This window comes from Penaeus japonicus, unplaced genomic scaffold (genome assembly GCF_977035675.1).
Source record: "Penaeus japonicus unplaced genomic scaffold, GWHDUDI00000001_assembly GWHDUDI00000038, whole genome shotgun sequence".
NCBI classification, from domain to species: Eukaryota; Metazoa; Arthropoda; class Malacostraca; order Decapoda; family Penaeidae; genus Penaeus; species Penaeus japonicus.
The window spans coordinates 6,876,158-6,898,657 of record NW_028234440.1 but is presented as its reverse complement, the minus strand read 5'-3'; the positions used below and the strand labels follow the sequence as shown (position 1 = coordinate 6,898,657).

The following is a 22,500-nucleotide window of genomic DNA, read 5'->3' as shown; positions in this document are numbered from 1 at the left end:
AAACAAAAGCAAAAAGACAAGCAGGGCAATGGAGAGAAAGCGGCAGGCGGACATGTGGGAAAATGTTCTTAAGATCGTGTAAAACATTATAGAATACTATAATCACCGTTTCCTCCCCTGAACTGTAGTAGATTGCATCTTAATTATTTATTTCTTAATTAACTCGCAAGGTTAATGTGTATAATTGACCTCCGACGCTTTCTCCTTCCCGTCTTTCTCGGCCGCGATTCGATTCACAAACTTGTAGTTATTTATTTTTATTTTATTTTATTTTATTTTTAGTTAAGTGTTCATGTATGTCTGGTGGCTAGTCTCTTAGTCCCTCTTTTCTCTGTATGCATGTATGTGTGATGTCCTCTCTCTCTCTCTCTCTCTCTTTCTCTCTCTCTCTCTCTCTCTCTCTCTCTCTCTCTCTCTCTCTCTCTCTCTCTCTCTCTCTCTCTCTCTTCTCTCTCTCTCTCTCCTTCTCTCTCTCTCTCCTCTCTCTCTCTCTCTCTCTCTCTCTCTCTCTCTCTCTCTCTCTCTCTCTCTCTCTCTCTCTCTCTCTCTCTCTCTCTCTTCCCTATCATTTTCACAATGCTATTACACTCTTCGAGTTTCTCCCCAATTCAGTTCCTGGAGAATGCCGCATAAAACTTTCCCTGCGGTTATCTTCTCTCGCCCCGTGTCATTTACTTATATTTATTTTGTTTTCATATTTTATTTATTGTATGAATTTATTTGTTTGGTATCAGAATAAGCCTTTCGTGAAAATGCGTCTTTCATTGTATCTCGTGTTTTACGTTTGTTTACATTTTAGAATTTGGTCTGTTCTACATGAACAGCTGATTGATTTAATGGGAGCTTTCGGGTCTCCGTTTATTCAGGTCATTGGTTAGCAGTTGTAGGTGGAGAATCTTCGACGTATAGTCTGGTCATCGCTATTTTGATGTTCTTCGTTTTTTATCTTCGTTTTTTTTTAGAGGTTCGTTTTTTGTTGCCCGTTTTCTTTTATATCGGCTTTCCTTTTTCCCATTCTCTGTCCTTGCGAGCTTGACTACCCCCCTCCCTTATCTTTGCCGGACTGTGTAACGTTAATTAAATCTTTTATCGCACATATGATATTAGATTAATTCGTCTTTGTCGCTAACTTATGATTTATTTTGTTTCATGATCTTTTCCATTTGTAATTCTGACGAATAAATTTGAACTCCAATGAGAGTATTGATTGATTCTGTTTTTAAAGTTAGTGCTCATCCATGCAGTGCATTACACAGCTACGTCGATAACAGGGCGCTGTTATTGTATTTATATAACCATTCCAAACCACGCCAGACGACCGCAAATTGTAGTTATTTTGGGAATTGAGATTTTGGAAAGGGGCTCTTGTACCGTACCTAATTCTCCTTTACTGGTTCCTGCGCTATCGCAATTATTTTTGTTCTTTTGGAATTGAATTGCTAACTGTATCCTAAATGTATTTTTTTCTGTATGAATTGTTGAAGCAGTTCTCTTGTATGACTTGTGTATTCTGTTATTTCTCCGTAAACTAAATTAAACATTTACTGCATTACTGTATTTTTCTGTTTGTGTTAAAGTGGTTCTCTCGTATGAACCGTGTTTCCTGCAATTCTCTTGTTTTCTATACTTCTCTGCATGAATTATATTAGTTGTTTACTGTAATTCTCTGCATGTACCGTGTTAATTTATCCACCGTATTGCTCTGTGTGAACTGTTTACTGCAACTATGAACTGTGCTTATGCATGTCTTAATTACGTTGGATTCGTTTTGTCCAAAACATACAACTCTCAATGCAAATTTTGAAGGCCTTGAAATCAGCACAAAAACAAAAAAAAAAAAAACTGTTGAATGTTGTGAATAAAAAAGCAGTGTGCAACGAATTTGGATTCATATGATACCTCTCTTAGTCAGAGCCGCGATGATTATTCATTAGCGTTAGTCACATCCAGGCTTCGATAAGGGTCATTGTGTATGTTGCACACGAGCCACGGGGAGTGTATCTCCGAAGAACAATAGCAGTAAATTTGTTCTTACAGTTTCTGAATGCAAAAAACTAAGTTATTCTCATAGTTGCAGAATGTTAAAAGATATTTAAAATTGACCGTGCTTTAATCGGTGGATAACCTTGAAATCAAACAAGTTGGAATCAAATAATAAGTTGCATAAAAAGGACATTCGAATCAAACGGCAGTCTAGGGGTGGGGTTTAGTGAGGTTCTTCATGGCCGGAATACCGAGGTTTTTCATGGCCGGAATAAAGTTTTTCATGGCCGGAATACCGAAGTTCTTCATGGCTGGAATAAGGAGGCTCCTCATGGTCGGATTAACTAGTCTCTTTATGTCCGGAATAGCGAGGGATCAGAGGAGGGAGGCCCAGATCCGGATGAAGGAGGGGGTGGGGTGGGGGTGGGGGTGGGGGGTTCGATGTGGGAGGTTGATAGTCTGGCGATAACGGATCCTGCCCTGGAGTCGCTCCACTGGGACGCCCTTGTTCGCCGGCGAGGGGCTCCCGTGCGTCTGGGCGGCCGTGGCTGTCTGGATGGCTGCCTGATTTAATTTGTCTGGCTGTGAATGTCTGTCTGTCTGTCCGTCTGACTACTTACACACACACACTCACACACACACACACACACACACACACACACACACACACACACACACACACACACACACACACACACACACACACACACACACACACACACACACACACACACATAAATAAACAAACAGGTGAATCCTTAAATGTTTATTCCCCACTTCTTTTATGAATCCCCCACTCGTTTCCTCCTCACCTACCCTCCCTTCGCTACCTTTCACATCTCCTCTCCCCTCTACATCCCTCCTCTTCTCACCTTCTTCTCTGTCACATTATCCTTCTTCCGCTTTCCCTTCTCCTTCTCCTTCACCTCTCCCTCCTTACCTTCCCCAACTCCCCCCCCCCTCTTCCTTTCCCTATTCTCCCCTCCATTCCCCTCCCCTCCTTCTTCCCCTCCCCTCCTTCTTCCCCTCCCCTCCTCCTTCCCCTCCGTCTCCCTCTCCCTCTCCCTCTCCCTCTCCCTCTCCCTCTCCCTCTCCCTCTCCCTCTCCCCTTAGTCGGACAAGTAGTGACAGCCAGAGACAGACAGACAGACAGACAGACAGACAGACAGACAGACAGACAGACAGACAGACAATCAATCGATAAACCAATCAATCCCACAGTCCCACCGACGGAAAAAGGAGAGCAGAGAAAGTGACAAAAAAGCGACACCACAACAAAGCAGTAGAAGGAAAGGGAAGGGACAGAGAACACGGAAAAAGCGCCTGTAATTGTCGCAGCTGTGGGTGCTCCTCGCGACGTCTCTCCTTTTTTATATTTCTCTCTTTCTTTCTTTCTTTCTTTCTTTATCTTTTTCTTTCTTGCTCTCTTTCTTTCTCTCTCTCTCTCTTTCTCTCTCTCTCTCTCTCTCTCTCTCTCTCTCTCTCTCTCTCTCTCTCTCTCTCTCTCTCTCTCTCTCTCTCTCTCTCTCTCTCTCTCTCTCTCTCTCTCTCTCTCTCTCTCTCTCTCTCTCTCTCTCTCTCTCTCTCTCTCTCTCTCTCTCTCTCTCTCTCTCTCTCTCTCTCTCTCTCTCTCTCTCTCTCTCTCTCTCTCTCTCTCTCTCTCTCTCTCTCTCTCCTCTCTCTCTCTTCTCTCTCTCTCTCTCTCTCTCTCCTCTCTTTCTCTCTCTCTCTCTCTCTCTCTCTCTCTCTCTCTCTCTCTCTCTCTCTCTCTCTCTCTCTCTCTCTTTCTCTCTCTCTTTCACTCACTCACTCACTCACTCACTCATTCATTCATTCATTCACTCATTTCTCCCTTACTTTTTCTCTCATGTTCTTTCTCCTTTCCATCTTACTTTCTCACAATTTTTATTTTTCTTTCTCTCATTCTTTCTTTCTTTCTTTCTTTTTTATCCCTTCCTGTCTCTTTCTTTCTTATTTTTTTTTCTTTCCTTCTATCTTTCTATCTATATGAATGTCTTTCCTACTTTTTTCTTTCTCTCTTTTTCCCTCTTTCTTTCTTTCTTTCTCACATTCTTTCTTTTTGTGGGAATGTCACTCCATTGAGGTCGGGGGAGGCACACGAGGTGGGCGACAACACGAGATGAATGTGGATTAAGAGAAGGGTAGAAGAACGAGGGTGATGATGGTGGGGGAAAGGGGAAGGAGGAAGGGGGAGAGGGAGGGAGAGGGAGAGGGAGAGGAGGAAAGGGAAAGGAAGGGGAGGATGGGAGGGGGAAGGAGGGAGAGGAGGAAGGGGAGGGGGAAGGGAAAGGAAGGAGAAGAGGAAGGGGAAGAGGAGGGAGAGGAGGGAGAAAAAAGAAAGATCAGGAAATGATGGAGGTATTCGTAAGTAGGACAATATTATGAGGTAGAAAACTGGTTACAATTGATGAGGATTTAGTTTATGATGATGATGGTAGTGATGGTTGTGGTGATGATACTCTTTTTAGATATGAATGACGATATGTATATTTTGGTGACGATAAGCATGGGATATTCATGGCAACGATAATGATTGTGTATGATGATAATAGTAGTAATGGTAGTGATAATGATGTTGATAGTTGTGAAGATGGTGTTAATAATGATGACCATGGTGGTACTAATAGTGATGATGGTGGTAATGATAGTGATGACGATGTTAATATCCATGAATACGACAAGGAGCTTTGGATTTGTCTAAGCGATGCTTGATAAACAGTCAAACAAAACAAAACAAACAAACAAATACCGAAGCGAGTTTGATTAGGACGATAATGACTTTTATGGCTGCGACCAAATGATCTTACGGTGTGGGAGTACGAAGCGATTGGCGCTATGAATAACTGGATTATATGCTAATTAATTGTGAGTATGCTGTGGCTGTTGTATTGGCATGACGGCGTTGAGTAGAATTAGTTTCGTGATTGTAAGTTGGTGAGACCGGAAGTAGTCTATTCCGGGAGGTTTAGATTGGTGGCATTGTGTTGAGGGTAATTATGGTGATGGTGTTAATTAGATGGATGATAACAACGGGTATGGTGATGATAATGATAACGATAATAGTGGTATTTGTCACTATTAGCAGCTGCAGCGTCATCATCATCATCATCACCACCACCATCATAATCATCATTATCATTATCATTATCATCATCAGCCATCATCATCAGTCATCATCATCAATCATCATCAACCCCCACCACCATCACCACCACTACCACCATCATGATGATGACTTTTTCGTGTTTTTGGAAACCCACAAGCAGTGATGACGTAACGAATGGCGTAATCAGGACGGAAACGATTTTAGTTCTTGCTTTGATCCGGCGATTTGCCTCGGATGGGAACGAGCGAGCGAGCGGCGGCGGCGGCGGCGGTACGGGGGTCGACCGAGGGGTGAAGGTGGAAGGGGGGGAGGGGATGAGGGAGAGGGGGAGGGGGGGAAGTAGAAATGGAAGTGGAACTGGAAGTGGAACTGGAAGTGGAACTGGAAGTGGAACTGGAAGTGGAACTGGAAGTGGATGAGGATGGAGAAAGGGGTGTTGAATGGGAGGTGGAGAGAGGGGGAGGTGGGTGTGGGGGTGGCCGGAGGTGAAGAGAGAGAAGGGGGAGGGGGGACTGAGGGAAAGGTGGAGGTAAAGGGATAGGTGGAAGTGGAGGTTGAGATGGTTGTGGATATGGAGGTGGTCGAGGTGGAGGTGGAGATAGAGATAGAAATAGAGATGGAGATAGAGATAAATAGGGGAAGAGGTAGAGGTACTTGGAAATAAAAAGAGGAGGTGGAGGATTAGGAAAGTCGGGGAGAACAAGGCAGGTAGAGTGGGGGAGGGGGCGGGTTAGGGGGCGCAAGGCAAGAAGGTGGAAGATGGAGGTGGAAGACGATAAAGAATGAAAAGGGAGGAAGACAAGGATGATAAGAGAGGATGGAATCAAAGGCGATACACCCCGGGAAAGGCGGTGCTGAGCAGCAGCGATTGCCGAAAGTGACCTTGGCGTCTTAGGACACCTTAAAGACGCCGGCGTACTGAGCCAAGGAAGATGGGAAGGGGGGGGGGCGAGGAGAGAATGGGAAGGGAAGGGAAGAGAATAGGAAGGGAAGGGAATAGGAAGGGAAGGGAATAGGAAGGGAAGGGAATAGGAAGGGAAGGGAATAGGAAGGGAAGGGAAGGGAAGGGAGCGAGGGGGAGGAGAGGGAGAGCGGGAGCGGATGGGAGAGGGGGACTTCACTCGGCTTAAAGTTACACTCACGCTTAATGGCTTGAGCGATTCATGTTTTCGTCCTCTTGTTTTTATGCCTCCTTTACTCTGCAGGCTGTTTGGTTCTCTTCCGACTCCCCCACCCCCACCCTCCCTCCCTCCCTCCCTCCCTCCCTCCCTCTTTCAGTCCTCCTTCTTCCTCCCTCCCCCAGTCCTCGTCCTTCCACCTCCTCCTTCCTCCTCCCTCCCTCCTCCTCCCTCTCTCCTCCCTCCCTCCTCCCTCCCTCCTCCCTCCCTCCTCCCTCTACTCCTCTTCTTCCTCCCCCTATCCCCCCTATCCCCTCCTCCATCTTCCTTCCCATCTAGCCTGTTGACTCTCGTGCCTACCGACTGACGAACACCCCCTCCCCCTTCACCCCCTTAACCCCCCCCCCCCTTGTCTACCATTCATTGCTCTCCTCGGAATTACAACTTCAGAGGTACTTCTCCTGCGCGATTTGCCTTCACTGGAGTTCGGAATGAAACTCGGATGTGGTAGATTTGTTGATATTCATTGCTCTCTCTTCTCATTCCTCTCTTCTCTTCTCTTCTCTTTTTTCTCTTCTTTTCCCATCCTATCCCGACTTTTCTCTTTTTTCTCTCTCTCTCTTCCCGTGTCATCTATTCTCTTCTCTTCTTTTTTTTTTCTCTCCTATCTTTCCTCTCTCCCCTCCCTTCCCCTCCTCTCCTTTCTTCCTCTCCCCTCTCCTCTCTCCTCTCCTCTCCCCTCCCCTCTCCTCCCCTCCCCTCCCCCTCCCCTCCCCTCCCCTCCCCTCCCCCCTCCCCTCCCCTCCCCTCCCCTCCCCTCCTCCCCCTCCCTCTCTCCCACAGCAAAACATAACGAAATTGAAATAACGGTGAGGGTGTATGCTTGACCATGGACCTCCTGTCGGCACAAAAGCATGTATGGTAGCAAGCATTGTGGTCGTTGTCCCGATGGTAGTTGAGAGGTGATCGGTTTGTTATTGTGGCGTAGCAGGATGTGGTTCCCGGAGCATCGTTTGTGGTTTGTGTGGTCTTGGCGGCTGGGTTACGGATTCGCGACGGCTCTCGGCTGGTGGTAGGTAACGTTGAGTCGTGGTGGTAGTCGTGGTTGGGAGTCGTAATGGTGTTAGGAGAGGTGGTAGTGCCTGGGAGTCGTGGTCTTGTTAGTAGTCGTGTTGATGTCGAAGGTCGTATTGTTGTGTCAGTGTTAGTTGTCGTATTGGTACTGGAAGTCGTAGCAGTGTTGGGACACCCGGTACTGCTAGCGGTCGTAGTAGTGTTGGGAATCGTCTACACAAACACTTTAAGGTGGCGAGAGTCTGCTTTCAATCACTATCAGTGCCCCGGGTATGCGCTCAATCATTATCAATACCCCGGGTCGTTAGTCGCTATCTCGGACGATTGCCGTTTCGAATCGGAATCGTGTGATCGGGACGAGGCTTCCATCCTCAGTGTATCCGCGGCCGACGGATGGCTAGGCGGCACCCATCCATCCCCCTGGAAACGCATCATCCCCCGCCGATTTTTACGACGAGCGTAGCCGGGGCTTAATTGGCTAGTGGCGTGGTTGGCAGTCTTATGGCGTGGGTTATTGGTGTTGGCTCACTAGATAGATTTAGACGGGGTCTTCTACTACCCCGATGAAGAAAAAAAAATGTAGATATAAAAAGGGACTTGGTGATTAACCTTTTTTTTCGAGTTCATCTGCAATGTATAACGGTGATTACTTACCCCCCACCCCACCCCACCCCATGGTGTCAAGGGGATGATTTACCTGTTGAGATTAAAAGGCCAGCATCGATGAAACTTTACGAGGACATTTCTTTTTTTTTGCTATATATTTCTCTACCTTTCTTTGATATGTTCCTTCTGAGAATAAAGAGAGAGCACCTGTTCCACAGAAAACGGAAGATAAGACGTGATCCTTTGCACATAGAACCATGAATAAGCGACACCTGTCTGCGTTCACCTCGCGGAGTAAGATGCGTCAGGCAGTGGGAGGTAAGGGACGAGAGAGAGAGAAATGCGTGCCGGGTTACGGGGCTTGTATGCACGCTGCATTGGTGGTTTGACGGCCATTCCATGTATGTAACACGCACACGCACTCTCACACTCACACTTACATTCACACTTAAACTCACACTTACACTCACACTCAAACACACACTCACACTCACACTCACACTCACACGTACACACGCACAGACTCACACGTACACACGCACAGACTCACGTACACACGCACAGACTCACGTACACACGCACAGACTCACGTACACACGCACAGACTCACGTACACACGCACAGACTCACGTACACACGCACAGACTCACGTACACACACACACACACACACACACACACACACACACACACACACACACACACACACACACACACACACACACACACACACACACACACACATCCACACACACACACACACACACACACACACACACACACACACACACACACACACACACACACACACACACACACACACACACGCACACACATACACATTCACACAATGTAGACAGACACCGGCAGTGCGCAGGTATGACATACGTATGATTAGTTTCACGATCTTCCAGTGGCGCTTACGTTCATCTATTTACGTTCACCGGTGTTGGGCTTTACGATCATGAACACCTGTGTGTGACTCTGCATTCCCGCCTCATGCACTCGCATCTGTCTTCGATTATGTAACGTAGCCCTGCGGAACACTACTCTGCTGTTGAGATGGGCTGTGCGGTATATTCGAGATGCGCGTTATGTAGGAGTTGATGTTGCGAAATCTCATTTGTGGGAGCTGGTGGGAGCTGGTTGGATAGGTTTATATACCTCCCTCCTTCTTCTCCCTCCCTCTTATCCCTCTTCTCCCTTCCTCCTATCCGTCCTCCCCTTCTTACCTCTCTCTCTCCCTCTCGCTCTTCCTCTCCCCTCCCTTCCGACACTTCCTACTCCTCATTCCCTACTTCTCTCCGTCCTCCCTACTTCCCTCCCTCCCTCCCTCCCTCTCTCCCTCCCTCTTCCTCTCTCCTCCCTCCCTCCCTCCCTCCCTCTCTCCCTCCCTCTTCCTCTCTCCTCCCTCCCTCCCTCCCTCTCGCCCTTCCTCTCGCCCTCTTCCTCTCTCCTCCCTCCTCCTTCCTCCTCCTCCTCCTCCTCCTCCTCCTCCTCCTCCTCCTCCTCCTCCTCCTCCTCCTCCTCCTCCCTCCCCCCCCCTCCCTTCCTCCCCTTTCTCCCTCATCTTCCCTCCTCCTCCCTCCTCCCCTTCCTCCTCCCTCTTCCTCCCTCTTCCTCCCTCCTCCTCCTCCCTCCTCCTCCCTCCTCCTCCCTCCTCCTCCCTCCTCCTCCCTCCCTCGCCAAATCCTTTAATACTGGTCCTGGCAAAATATTTATCTTGTACTATGTTTATATTCTATCCTGCGGGCTCCCGGCTTTTCATTTAGCGGCGGCGGCGGCGGCGGGGATAGAGTGCTGGTGTGCGGGCTTATTTTGGAGTCCGCTTCCTCGTGCCACTTCCCCCTTCCCCTCCCCTTTCCCCTTCCCCTTACCCATTCCCCTTTCCCCTTTCCCTTTTCTCTTCCCGATTCCCATTTCTCGTTTCTCTTCCTCTTTCCCTTTCCTTTTCCTTTTCCTTTCCTTTCCTTTTCTTCTCTTTCCTTTCTCTTCCCTTCCCTTCCCTTACCTTACCTTCCCTCCCCCTTACCCTTTCCTTCCCCCTTTCATTTTATTTCCCCTTTTCCCTTTCTCCTCCCGCCTCCCTCCTCCTCTTCCCCACTCCCCTCCCCTCCCCTCCCATTCCCTTCCCTTCTCTTCCCCACTCCCCTCCCCTCCCCTTCCATCTCTCCTCCCCATCCTTTCCCCCTCCCCCTTCCCCCCTCCCCCCATCTCCCCTCAAACATCACTCATTGGCTCCCAAATTGGCGCCATAATGACGGAGCCGAGGATGAGGAGAGACGAGTGATGGAGGATATTCGAGGATAAATAAAAGGAGAAATGGACGACGGATGAAGGCGCGTGAGTGCGTGAGTGAGTGAAAGGGTGAGCAAGTGAATTCGTTCTTGAGTAAATGGGTGAGTGAGTGCATTCGTTCTTGAGTAAATGGGTGAGTGAGTGTATGCTTGAGTGAATGGATGAGGGTGTAAGTGCGTGAGCGAATGAGTGAGTGAGTGAGTGAGTGAATGCACGAGTAGGCGAGTAAGTTAGTTGGTAAGTGCTTGAGTGAAGGAGGGAGTGAGTGTGTGAGTAAGTACATGAGTAAGCGATTGTATGAATGAGTGCGTAAATGAGTGAGTCAGTAAGTGCGTTAGTGAGTGAGTGAGCGAGTGATAGAATAGATCAGGGACAAGATGAGGAGGATGACCGTTCGATTTCCTTCCCGAATATCGTTCGTATTTCCTTCCGTCCTGCGATTGACCCCTTCCTTTCCTGTCGAACCTCAAACAAACAAACAAACAAACCAAACAAAAAGCACGGAAAGACCACAGGAGTGACTGACGCCCTTTTTAGTCACAGGGAAATGAAAGAGGAAGACGGGAATAAAGAAAAGAAGGAAATAAAGTCCAGAAGGAAAAGCGCTGCCGCCTCCTCACCGGCCATGGAGGTTTCGGGGACAGGGTGTGTGTGTCTGGTGGAGGGCCGTGTAGGAGCTCGGCCGTTCTTGCTACACTCTCTTAATTAAAGGGCTTCCCTCAGTGAACGCTCAGCTATTGGTCAATACTTCAGGATATATGTATATATACATACATATATATATATATATATATATATATATATATATATATATATATACATATACATACATATATACATATATATATATATATATATATATATACATACACTGCCACTAAAAGAAAGGAAAAACTTGCAAGTTTTTCCTTTCTTTTAGTGGCAGTGTTATTAATTCTGTTATGTGCACGTTTTTGTGATTCATATATATATATACACATGTATATATATATATATATATATATATATATATATATATATATATATACATATATATATATACACATATGTATATATATATATATATATATATATATATATATATATATATATACATATATATATATATATATATATATATACATATATATATATATATATATATATATACATATATATATATATCGATTTCTTTCCCCTCTCCCCTCCCGTTTCCCTTTCTCCTCTTCAACGGGGGTTATGTTACGTTTTTGTTTTCTTTTGCCTTGTTATTTTAGGGATAGGGGGATTTTTTTATGAATAGTCTTAAATATGTATACGATTTCTGTATTTTTTAAAATTATAACCCTCTTTCATAATGACAGCGGGAGTGGAACGAATGCCACGGAAATGAGACGATTAGGATAAAAGAAAAAACCCTTCCTATTTATGTGTGTTTACGCTTTTTCACCCTTACTTTTTATAAACGTTTTGAACACTTTCTATTTTTTTTGTCATCATTTTTAGTTTTACCAAACCGTTTTTTTTTTATCGTTTATTCTTAACACGTGTTTTCCTTTTTCCGCAGGTACGTTGGCTGAAGTGACTCTCGCGGGGTGTAGAGCGAGGAAGGGTGAGTTTGATGCGAGTTTTGAGCCAGTTTTGAACCCTTTTGTCTTTTTGTTTTTATAACTTTGCGTGAGTAAATGAGGGAGGGAGGGAAAGGAGGGAGTGGGTGAGTGAGAGAGTGGGTGAGTGAGTGAGTGAGTGAGGGAGAGAGGGAGCGAGAGAGGGTGAGTGTGAGGGAGAGAGGGAGCGAGAGAGCGAGAGAGTGAGAGAGAGAGAGAGAGAGAGAGAGAGAGTAAGAGAAAGGGAGGGATAGAAAGAAAGAAAGAAAGAAAGAAGGAGAGGAAGACAGACAGGCAGACAGACAGGCAGACAGACAGACAGACAGACAGACAGACAGACAGACAGACAGACAGACAGACAGACAGACAGACAGACAGACAGACAGACAGACAGACAGACAGACAGACAGACAGACAGACAGACAGACAGACAGACAGACAGACAGACAGACAGACAGACAGACAGACAGACAGACAGACAGACAGACAGACAGACAGACAGAGCAATAGACTAAGAACGGAGAGAGGAAGAACAACAGAGTAAAAGGAAAGATGGGGGAGGGGGGGAGAGAAAGAGCGAGAGAAAGGGAACGAGGCAGAAAAGACGGAAGCGGAGGTGGGGGACGGAATTGCATCAAATGAAAACTTTGTTGACGGGACGAATTACGTGCGTTGCAAAAAGTCAAGGCAGCATTTTAAAGGGCGTGTCACTTATGTATTATTCTACGTGGCTGAGGAAGAGCCTTGTTTGGCTTATTAATCTCGAGGATGGCATTTTGTTATCGCATTGCCAATAGGATTAATAAGAAGGAGAGAGAGATTGTAATGGTGTTAACGGTAATGATGAGGATAATGATGATGATAATGGTTGTAATGATGAAAATGATTAACGATTGAGGATGAAAAAGTAGCGATGGTAATGGTAATGATAACAAATAGTAACGGTGATCACAGTAATATGTGTGTGTGTGTGTGTGTGTGTGTGTGTGTGTGTGTGTGTGTGTGTGTGTGTGTGTGTGTGTGTCCGTGTCCGCCGAAGGAAGTGAATTACCAAGATTAATAGATAGTATAATCAATAGTCCCGCTAATGATATAAGTAACGATAATCGGACGCGGGTGACTTGCACGCTCTGCAACAATGACGCGAATCTTACCCTCTTCTCCGGACAATATTGCATGATGATGAGTATGTTGGGAGTGATTGCATTAAGCTTGAGGTCGCTGGAAGGATCTCACGATGGGAGCTGACGAAGGCCTCGGCTGGTTGTCGTTATCTTTATCATCATCATCATCGGATCATTGTTATCACTGTTGTTATTGACATTGTTTTTGTAATTGTTATTGTTATTTTTTAGTATAATTATTATTACCATCAGTATCATCATCATCATTATCATTGTTATTTACTTATTTGTTTATATATTGCTGTTTGTTGTAGTTGACCCCATTGTTTTGATTTATGATTTTGTATTCCTGTTAATTATTATCATTGCAATTTTATTTATGGTTGCAATATTATGCAGGTACTTATGAGAATGAGGGCTAAGATTTTTTTATGACGATAAGTATGCAACTTGATTATTATGATCATTACTCATCTCCCATTCCGTTGCAAGCACTCACCAAGTAATCACCTCGAGTTTAGTCTTTGCCTCTACTCTCCCGCACGAAAACAGATCGTAAGATAAACACGAGCATTGAGATAAGGAAGATCAAGATGCCGTCCAGCCTCCTCCTCTCGCCCTCTCGCGCGCGCCCGCATCCTAGGAACGGGAAGGGAAAGGGGAGGGAGAGGAGGGGAGGGGAGGGGGTAGAGGAAGGGGAAAGGGAAGGAGGTAGAGGAAGGGGAAGGGGGTAGAGGAAAGGGAGGGAATGTGAGGGGAGGGGGAAGAAAGGAAAGGAAAGGAAAGGAAAGGAAAGGAAAGGAAAGGAGGAGAGAAAGTAGGAAAGAAAAGGGAGATGAGGGGAGGGAGGCGGCGACGGAAGCTGACACATTTAGCAATTCAGAGAGAGAAGGAGAGAGAGAAAGAAAACAATGAAACATTAAAGGGAAAGAGAGAGAGAGAGAAAGAGAGAGAGAGAGAGAGAGAGAGAGAGAGAGAGAGAGAGAGAGAGAGAGAGAGAGAGAGAGAGAGAGAGAGAGAGAGAGAGAGAGAGAGAGAGAGGTTGAAAGCGCTCTTGTGGTCGGCGATCCACGTTGAAGTGAAGCGGTTAAAATAGGAGACTTTCTGGAGTGCTCTAAGTGTGTGTGGTTGGGCGGGTGGGCTATTGGGTGTGTGGGTGGGTGGGTGGGTGGGTTAGTGGGAGAAGGGAGAAGGGAGAAGGGGATCGGAGGGAGGGGGACGTGGGGTGGGGGTAGTCATCATCTTATGTGCGATCATGCAATTCTATATATATTTTTTTTCATTTTGTTTTGTTAGTGTTAATGATCAGTGCTGTCTGTTTGAATGCATGTGTGTGTGACTCTGTGAACGTATGTATGTACGTGCGTGCGTATGTGCGTGCATGTGTGTGTGTCCGTGTTTGCGTGAGTGCTTGCGTTAGTAGAGGACCGAGGGCTGGGGCAGGTGAGTCCCGTTATGGAAAGACCTGAATTAAAAGCGAAGGACGAGGCCGGACCTAATAAGGGATGGCGGGGAAGATACCGTGTGTGTGGGTAGGGAGGTGGGGGGTCTAGGGTTCGAGAAGGACGAGAAGATAGGGGGAAAACGAAGGCAAGAGGAAGTAAGGGAAGAAAGGAGGAGGAGTAGGAGGAGGAAGAGCAGGAGGAAGAGGAAGAGGAGGAAAAGAAGGAAGAAAAGAAGAAGAGAAAAAGAACAGAAAGAGAAGGAGGAGGAATAAAGAAGAAGTAAAATAAGAAAACAGATAGGGAAATAAGAAACAGACGAAAGGAAAATAGAAACAAGTGAGACTAGAATAGAAAAAAAACGACAACGGCGATGAAAATATCCTCCAGTTCATACCAAAGATTTTTTCGAAACGATACTAAAAAGATGCGGCTAATCAAACACCCAGATCGAGAGAGTGCAATCCAAGCAAGATTCTTGAGCCCAAACGGCCCTTCAGAGATCTTCAGAGGACGAGAGCGATGGAATGCGGGGGGGGGGGGGGCAGAGAGGAGAGGCCAAGGAAAGGGGAAGAGGGAGAGATGCAGAGAGAGAAGAGGGATAGGGGGTGGGGGTGGGGGTTGAGGATGGGTGAAGGGTGAAGGGAGACGGCAGACTGCAGGGGGTAGGGGAATGAAAAGAATATGACTAAATAGGGAGAGAGGGGAGATGGAGGAGAGGGAGAGAGATAGGGAGAAAGAAATGAAGAAATATTGGAGAGATAGGGAGAAAAAAATGAAGAAATATTGGAGAGATAGGGAGGAGAAATAAATGAAGAAATATTGGAGAGATGAGGTGAGGTAGGGAAGGGGAGAGTGCTGTAGGAAAAGAGAGAGGGAGTCATGCACTGTCTAACCCTGTGAGGTAAACTGTTTACTTCAGGGAAGCGAGGTTTAGGAGGAAAATAAAGAGGGAGGAAGTGAGGGGGTTGAAGGAGGTACCTGTATGGATTTTTTCTTTTCTTGGTGGGGGACGATGGTGATAGTGATGATGATGATGATGATGGTAGTGATGATCATGATCATGAAGAGGATGAGGATGATCATGATCAGGAAGAGGGGAACGAGGAGGAAGCGAAAGGTGGAGGAGAAGGAGAAGGAGAAGGAGAAGGAGAAGGAGAAGGAGAAGGAGAAGGAGGAGAGATGACGGTGATGGCTGTAGTGATGGTACCAGCAAGGCTGAAAATAGAGTTGATAAAGATTATCAATAAAATTGTAGTGGCTACAAGAGGAAAAGTTGGAAAAAAATATGGTGGCCACGTGCGTTGCCACGTCTCGTTTCGTCTCGCTCATCGAAAACCGCTTCCAAAAGCATGCCATGTTATAAGTGAAATCTATTTTCGTTTTATTTTTCTTTGATCACCTCCCTCACCTTTTTTCGTTTTTGATAACCACGGGGGATGTGCTACGTTAGATCTTTCTTCTCCGCTTTCATTTTCCTCTGTCACTTTTACCTAAATCATAGTTGGCCGGCATTGTTCTTTGTTCATCATATCTGTCTATCTATATCTGAATCTACATCTATATTTACTGTATGTGTATCAATCTATTGTATCTATCTTTTTAATTTGCCAGTGCGTGTGTATATATATGTATGTATGTATGTATGTATGTATGTATGTATGTACGTATATATGTGCATCGCTCTCATTCCTGATATTGGTCGCAGTGAAAGTGTTTAAATCACCGACTACATAACCGCAGCTGATGTAGCATCGATGACCATTGTCCAACATGCCAATCATAAAAGGTTGTAGACCCCCCCATCCCTCCCTCCCCCATTTGGCAGACTTTGGTGACAGGCAGGAAGGGTGTGCAAGGGCGTCACTCTAATGGACATTCTCTCTTATTAAGGCTCTCCCCCTTGACAAGATGGATCATCATCATCATCATCATCTTTTGGGTCATCATTATTATCCTCATCATCTTATCATCATCATCATCGTCATCATCATCATCATCATTATCCTCATCATTTGGATTATCATCATCATTATCCTCATCATCATCATCATTATCATCATCATCATCATCACCACCACCATCATAATCATTATTATCATCATAATCACCTTCATAATCATTATTATCATCAGCATCACCATCATAATCATTATCATCACCATCATCACCATCATAATCATTATCATCACCATCATCACCATCATAATCATTATCATCACCATCATCATCATCATCATCATCATCATCATCATCATCATCATCATCATCATCATCATCATCATCATCATCATCATCATCATCATCATCATCATCATCATCATCATCATCATCATCATCATCATCATCATCATCATCATCATCATCATCATCATCATCATCATCATCATCATCATCATCATCATCATCATCATCATCATCATCATCATCATCATCATCATCATCATCATCATCATCATCATCATCATCATCATCATCATCATCATCATCATCATCATCATCATCATCATCATCATCATCATCATCATCATCATCATCATCATCATCATCATCATCATCATCATCATCATCATCATCATCATCATCATCATCATCATCATCATCATCATCATCATCATCATCATCATCATCATCATCATCATCATCATCATCATCATCATCATCATCATCATCATCATCATCATCATCATCATCATCATCATCATCATCATCATCATCATCATCATCATCATCATCATCATCATCATCATCATCATCATCATCATCATCATCATCATCATCATCATCATCATCATCATCATCATCATCATCATCATCATCATCATCATCATCATCATCATCATCATCATCATCATCATCATCATCATCATCATCATCATCATCATCATCATCATCATCATCATCATCATCATCATCATCATCATCATCATCATCATCATCATCATCATCATCATCATCATCATCATCATCATCATCATCATCATCATCATCATCATCATCATCATCATCATCATCATCATCATCATCATCATCATCATCATCATCATCATCATCATCATCATCATCATCATCATCATCATCATCATCATCATCATCATCATCATCATCATCATCATCATCATCATCATCATCATCATCATCATCATCATCATCATCATCATCATCATCATCATCATCATCATCATCATCATCATCATCATCATCATCATCATCATCATCATCATCATCATCATCATCATCATCATCATCATCATCATCATCATCATCATCATCATCATCATCATCATCATCATCATCATCATCATCATCATCATCATCATCATCATCATCATCATCATCATCATCATCATCATCATCATCATCATCATCATCATCATCATCATCATCATCATCATCATTATCATCATCATCAACATCAGCATCATCCTCATCATCATCATCACCATCACCATCATCATCATCATCATCATCATCATCATCATCATCATCATCATCATCATCATCATCATCATCATCATCATCATCATCATCATCATCATCATCATCATCATCATCATCATCATCATCATCATCATCATCATCATCATCATCATCATCATCATCATCATCATCATCATCAACATCAACATCAAAATCAACATCAACATCATTATCTTCATCTCTACCATTAACATCATCATCATCGACAACAACAATCATCATCATCGTCGTCGTCATTATCACCACCGTGATCACCATCAACAATCATCATCCTCATGATCACCATCGTTATCATCATTACCATCACCATCACCATCACCATCATTATTATCCTAGATAAATAGATTTCGGTGTGGTCATAAATACGATACATTGCTATTAATGACATGATCGCCATTGCAAGGGGCGGCACAAAGCATGGACGGAGGAAAGGGTGGGGGGTTGGGAGTGGGGAGGTGTGGGGTTGTAAGTTTGTGGGGAATGTGTTTGGGTTGGGTGCGGGTGTAGGGGTGTGGAAGTGTGGGAGAGTGGGGTTAGATGCGGGTGGGAGGTTGTGTTGTGATGGGTGTGGGGGTGTGTGGGAGTGCGTGTGGGGGTTGAAATGGAAGTGGGTGTTCGGGGAAGGGGGAGGGGGGGTGTACTCGTGGGACAGGCTCCGTGGGAGAGAAGAAGCGGCCCTCGACCTGGCTCGTCTCCCCCCCTCCCCTCCCCCATGTCAGGTTCGACAGGTATCCGAGTCACGTGTCTCTGGGTATTGCGTCGCCATGGGTACCCGAGAGAGAGAGTTGTTATTGTTATTGTTGTTGTTTTTAAGTGTAGGGCATTGGTTTCGTGCTTTTTTGTTTGTTTTATTTTATTGTTATTAGATTTTTTTATTGGGGATAGGGGGGGGGGGATGTCAAAGAACATTAAGTGCGAGAAAAAGGGGCACGTTTGGGCGAGCAGCTGATTCCGGTTATCGTTGTTTTCATTGTTATTATTAGCATTGTCATGTTCTTTTCCTCTATGAGTGCTTTTATTACCATTGTCATTGATGATGGTGATGATGATGTTGACTAAATATTATTGTAACTGTTACCTTTGTCACTATTTTTGATGAGGTTATTAGTTGCTTGAAGTACACCCTCCTCCTCCCCTCTTCCCTCCCTTTTCTTCCTCGTCCCTCTTCCCTTTTTTTCTCCCTCTTCCCTTTTCCCTCCATTTTCTCCCTCTTCCCTCCATTTTCTCCCTCTTCCCTCCCTCTTTCCCCCCTCTTCCCTCCTTCCCTTCTTCCTTCCTTCCCTTCTTCCCTCCCTCCTTCCCTCCGTCTCCCCTCCGTCTCCCCTCCGTCTCTACTCCGTCTTCCCTCCGTCTCCCCTCCTTCTTTCCTCGCTCTTCCCCCTCTCATCCCTCCTTCTTCCCTCCCTCTTCCCTTTCCTTCTTTCCTCCCCCACCCCACTCCCCACTATTATTGAGTCATGGCAATATAAACAACTTGGAAATAACTGCAAGTGGATGCTAGTCGTGTCTAGCTTTGCCTCACCGAGGTGTGTTGTTGGATATGCAATGAGGAAATATTCATATGTGTATTTGCATCTCTTTATATATGTGTGTATGTATGTATATATATATATATATATGTGTGTGTGTATGTGTGTATGTGTGTATGTATATATATATATATATATATATATATATATATATATATATATATACATACACATATACATATACATATATATACACACACACACATACATGTATGTGTGTGTGTATGCTTATACAGTATTATACATGCATACTTTATGTTGTTTTATATTCTATCATATATTTTATGTTACATTATATTGCATTACGTTGTCATTATTGTCTTTATTATTTGTGCACATTCAGGAAATAAGTATGATTTTATCGCGGAAGTAATTATCATTTGTGTTCATCACGTTAGATATTTTCTTGGCCTTTGTCTTGTAACCAGACCCGAGATATGAGTAATTTCTGGTCTCTTTGGTATGGCGGGGGGGGGGGGATATATGACGGTCGTGGAAATATTTCTGTGATGTGGCTGGGACTAATGAGAAGGAGAATAGGAAAGGGGGGGGAGAAAGAGATAGAGAGATAGTATATTTTTCCCCCGTCTTTGTCTCTCGTCCGTTTTAATCAGTCAGGAAATCTGTTTGTCTATCTGCCAGCGTATCTGTTAGCATGTCTTGTCTCATTATTTAGCACGTCTGGGCTGCCTCTGTGGAGTAAGCTCGCCAGCCAGTTTGCTTGCTATTTTTCTTACTGCTACTTAAATGGGGTGTAATCTTGCCAGCTAGTTTGCTTGGTATCTTTCCTACTGTTACTTAAATGGGGCCTTTGTCTTCGCTGTTATCTCTCATGTTAGTCTGGGTGTGTATGCATGCGTGTATTTGTCCTTGTATGTGTGTCAGGCTGTGGATGTATACTGTATCTTATCATGTGTCCGAGTGGCACTTTGTATATGTTTGTATCCTTGTATTTGTGAATCGGTCTGTTCATGATTGTATCAATGTCTCTGTGTGTCCTTAAGTTTATATGTATGAGTCATTTTGTGTTGATTTTATGTTTATATGTATGAGTCAGTCTATGTTTGTAGGTATCCGTGTGTCTGCGAGTTGGTTACTGTTTGTGTGAGTCAGAGTCTGCCTGTGCTTGTATCCACACATGTGTCCAGGGAGCTATGATTACATATTCATATATACATATATTTAGAAAAAAGGGACCGTGAAATAACAATAGAAATGCATTATCCAAGCCGAGAACATGAATGAAGGAAACAAAAGCAGGAAGAGAAGGCAGAAAAACAAAAGCAACATCAACAAAGAAACGAACAAACAGAAAGAAAACGGGAAATGAGCAATTTATTACAACGAATTGAATCATAGATAATTAGATATAGACACACGTTGATGAACAGAGTAAGAAAAGAAGAATAGAAAATAGGAGAGAAAGGAGGTCACACGCTACGAACACGTGTGTGCGGTGACCAAAGCAGCCTTGGCTAGAGGGGGGGGAAGGGGAAGAGGGGGGGGGGCGAACACCTGTGGAGCCTGTGGGTGAGTCACTTGTTCGGAGGCACACGGTGGCTGGGGTATTGCGTGAGGGGGGGAGAGAGAGAAGGAAGGAGGGACGGAGGAAGAGGGAGAAGGAAGGAGGGAGGAGGGGAGGGAAGCAGGGAGAAGGGAGAAGGGAGAAGGGAGAAAGGACGGAGGAAAAGGAGGGAAGGATGGAGAGACGGAGGGAAGGAAGGAAAGGGTAGAAAGTCACTTGTTCGGAGACACAACATGGCTGGGGAGGAAGGAAGGAAGAAAAGGAAGGAAAGGAGAGAGAGGGAGGAGGGAGGAGGGAGGAAGAGGGTAATAGGAGGAGGGAGGGGAAGAGAATGAGAGGGAGGGAGAGGGAGGAAGGAGGGGGGAGGGGAAAAGGAAGGTGAAAGAGAGAGGGGAGAGGGGAGGGAGGGAGGGGATTGTGGTAAGAGTGAGAAGGGTGCTGAAGGGAAGGAAGGGACTAATGCGAAAGGGGAAAGGGAGAAGAAGGGAAGGGGAAAGGGAGAAAGGAGGAGGGGGTAAGAGGAAAAGGACGTCGGTGAGGAAAAGAGGGGATACCGCAAAGGAGGGAGGGAGAGCTAAAAGGACACGAAGAATTAAAGAACGAAGGCCAGGAAGCAGACACAGACGAAGTGAGAAAGAAGTGGATGAAGAATGAAAGAAGGAGAACGGGTAGGGGGGGGGGATGCGGTAAGTGAAGTAAAGAGAGGAAAGGGAGGAATGAGAAGAGTCCAAGATGGAAAGACGGGCGTGATAAGAGGTGGCACAGGTACAAGGAGAAGAGAGGGAAGGAGGGAGGGAGAGAAATATATGTGTGTGTGGATGTATAAATACGTATATAAATATGAATATATAAATATATATCTATATCTATCTATCTATATATATATATATATATATATATATATATATATGAATATATGTAAATATACATATATACATACATACATATATACATATGTACATATATACATATATACATATATACATACATACATACATACATACACACCCACACACACACACACACACACACACACACACACACACACACACACACACACACACACACACACACACACACACACACACACACACACACACACACACACACACACACACACACACACACATACACACACATACACACACACATACACACACGCATACACATACACATACACATACACACACAGAGAAAGAGAAAGAAAGAAAAAAAAAAAGAGAAATATATATATATATATATATATATATATATATATATATATATATATATATAGAGAGAGAGAGAGAGAGAGAGAGAGAGAGAGAGAGAGAGAGAGAGAGAGAGCGAGCGAGCGAGCGAGAGAGGGAGAGCAAGAGCGAGAGAGAGAAAGAGAGGATAAGAGAATAAGAGAATAATAGAAATTAACCAGCAGCTGAGGGAGGGGAAGGGGGCATATAATCAACACACCTGTTGTGACACCGGACTCGATGCCTATACGTCATTTCCCGCGCGCCGGTATTTTTAGATTCTCCCTGCGGTTCGTGCTGGGGGGGGGGGAGATAGGAAAAGGGAAAAAAATAATGGTTGAGCGAGAGGAAGAAAGAGAGAGAGAGAGAGAGAGAGAGAG

The 22,500-nt window shown here is 44.6% G+C and overlaps 1 protein-coding gene across 10 annotated transcripts in view; it reads left to right on the top strand.

Annotated features, from left to right (window-relative positions):
- trc (Serine/threonine-protein kinase tricornered) overlaps positions 1-22,500 on the top strand; it is a 211,252-nt gene that overhangs the window by 21,374 nt on the left and 167,378 nt on the right. Inside the window, exon 1 of one of the 10 annotated variants that reach the window (XM_086532930.1) lies at positions 8,193-8,226. The exons of the other annotated variants lie outside the window; for them this stretch is intronic. Within the exon in view, the coding sequence (XP_086389056.1) occupies positions 8,208-8,226 (19 nt within the window). The 5' untranslated portion in view covers positions 8,193-8,207. Of the gene's footprint in view, positions 1-8,192; positions 8,227-22,500 lie in introns of those variants that run through there. 10 annotated transcript variants of the gene reach the window in all.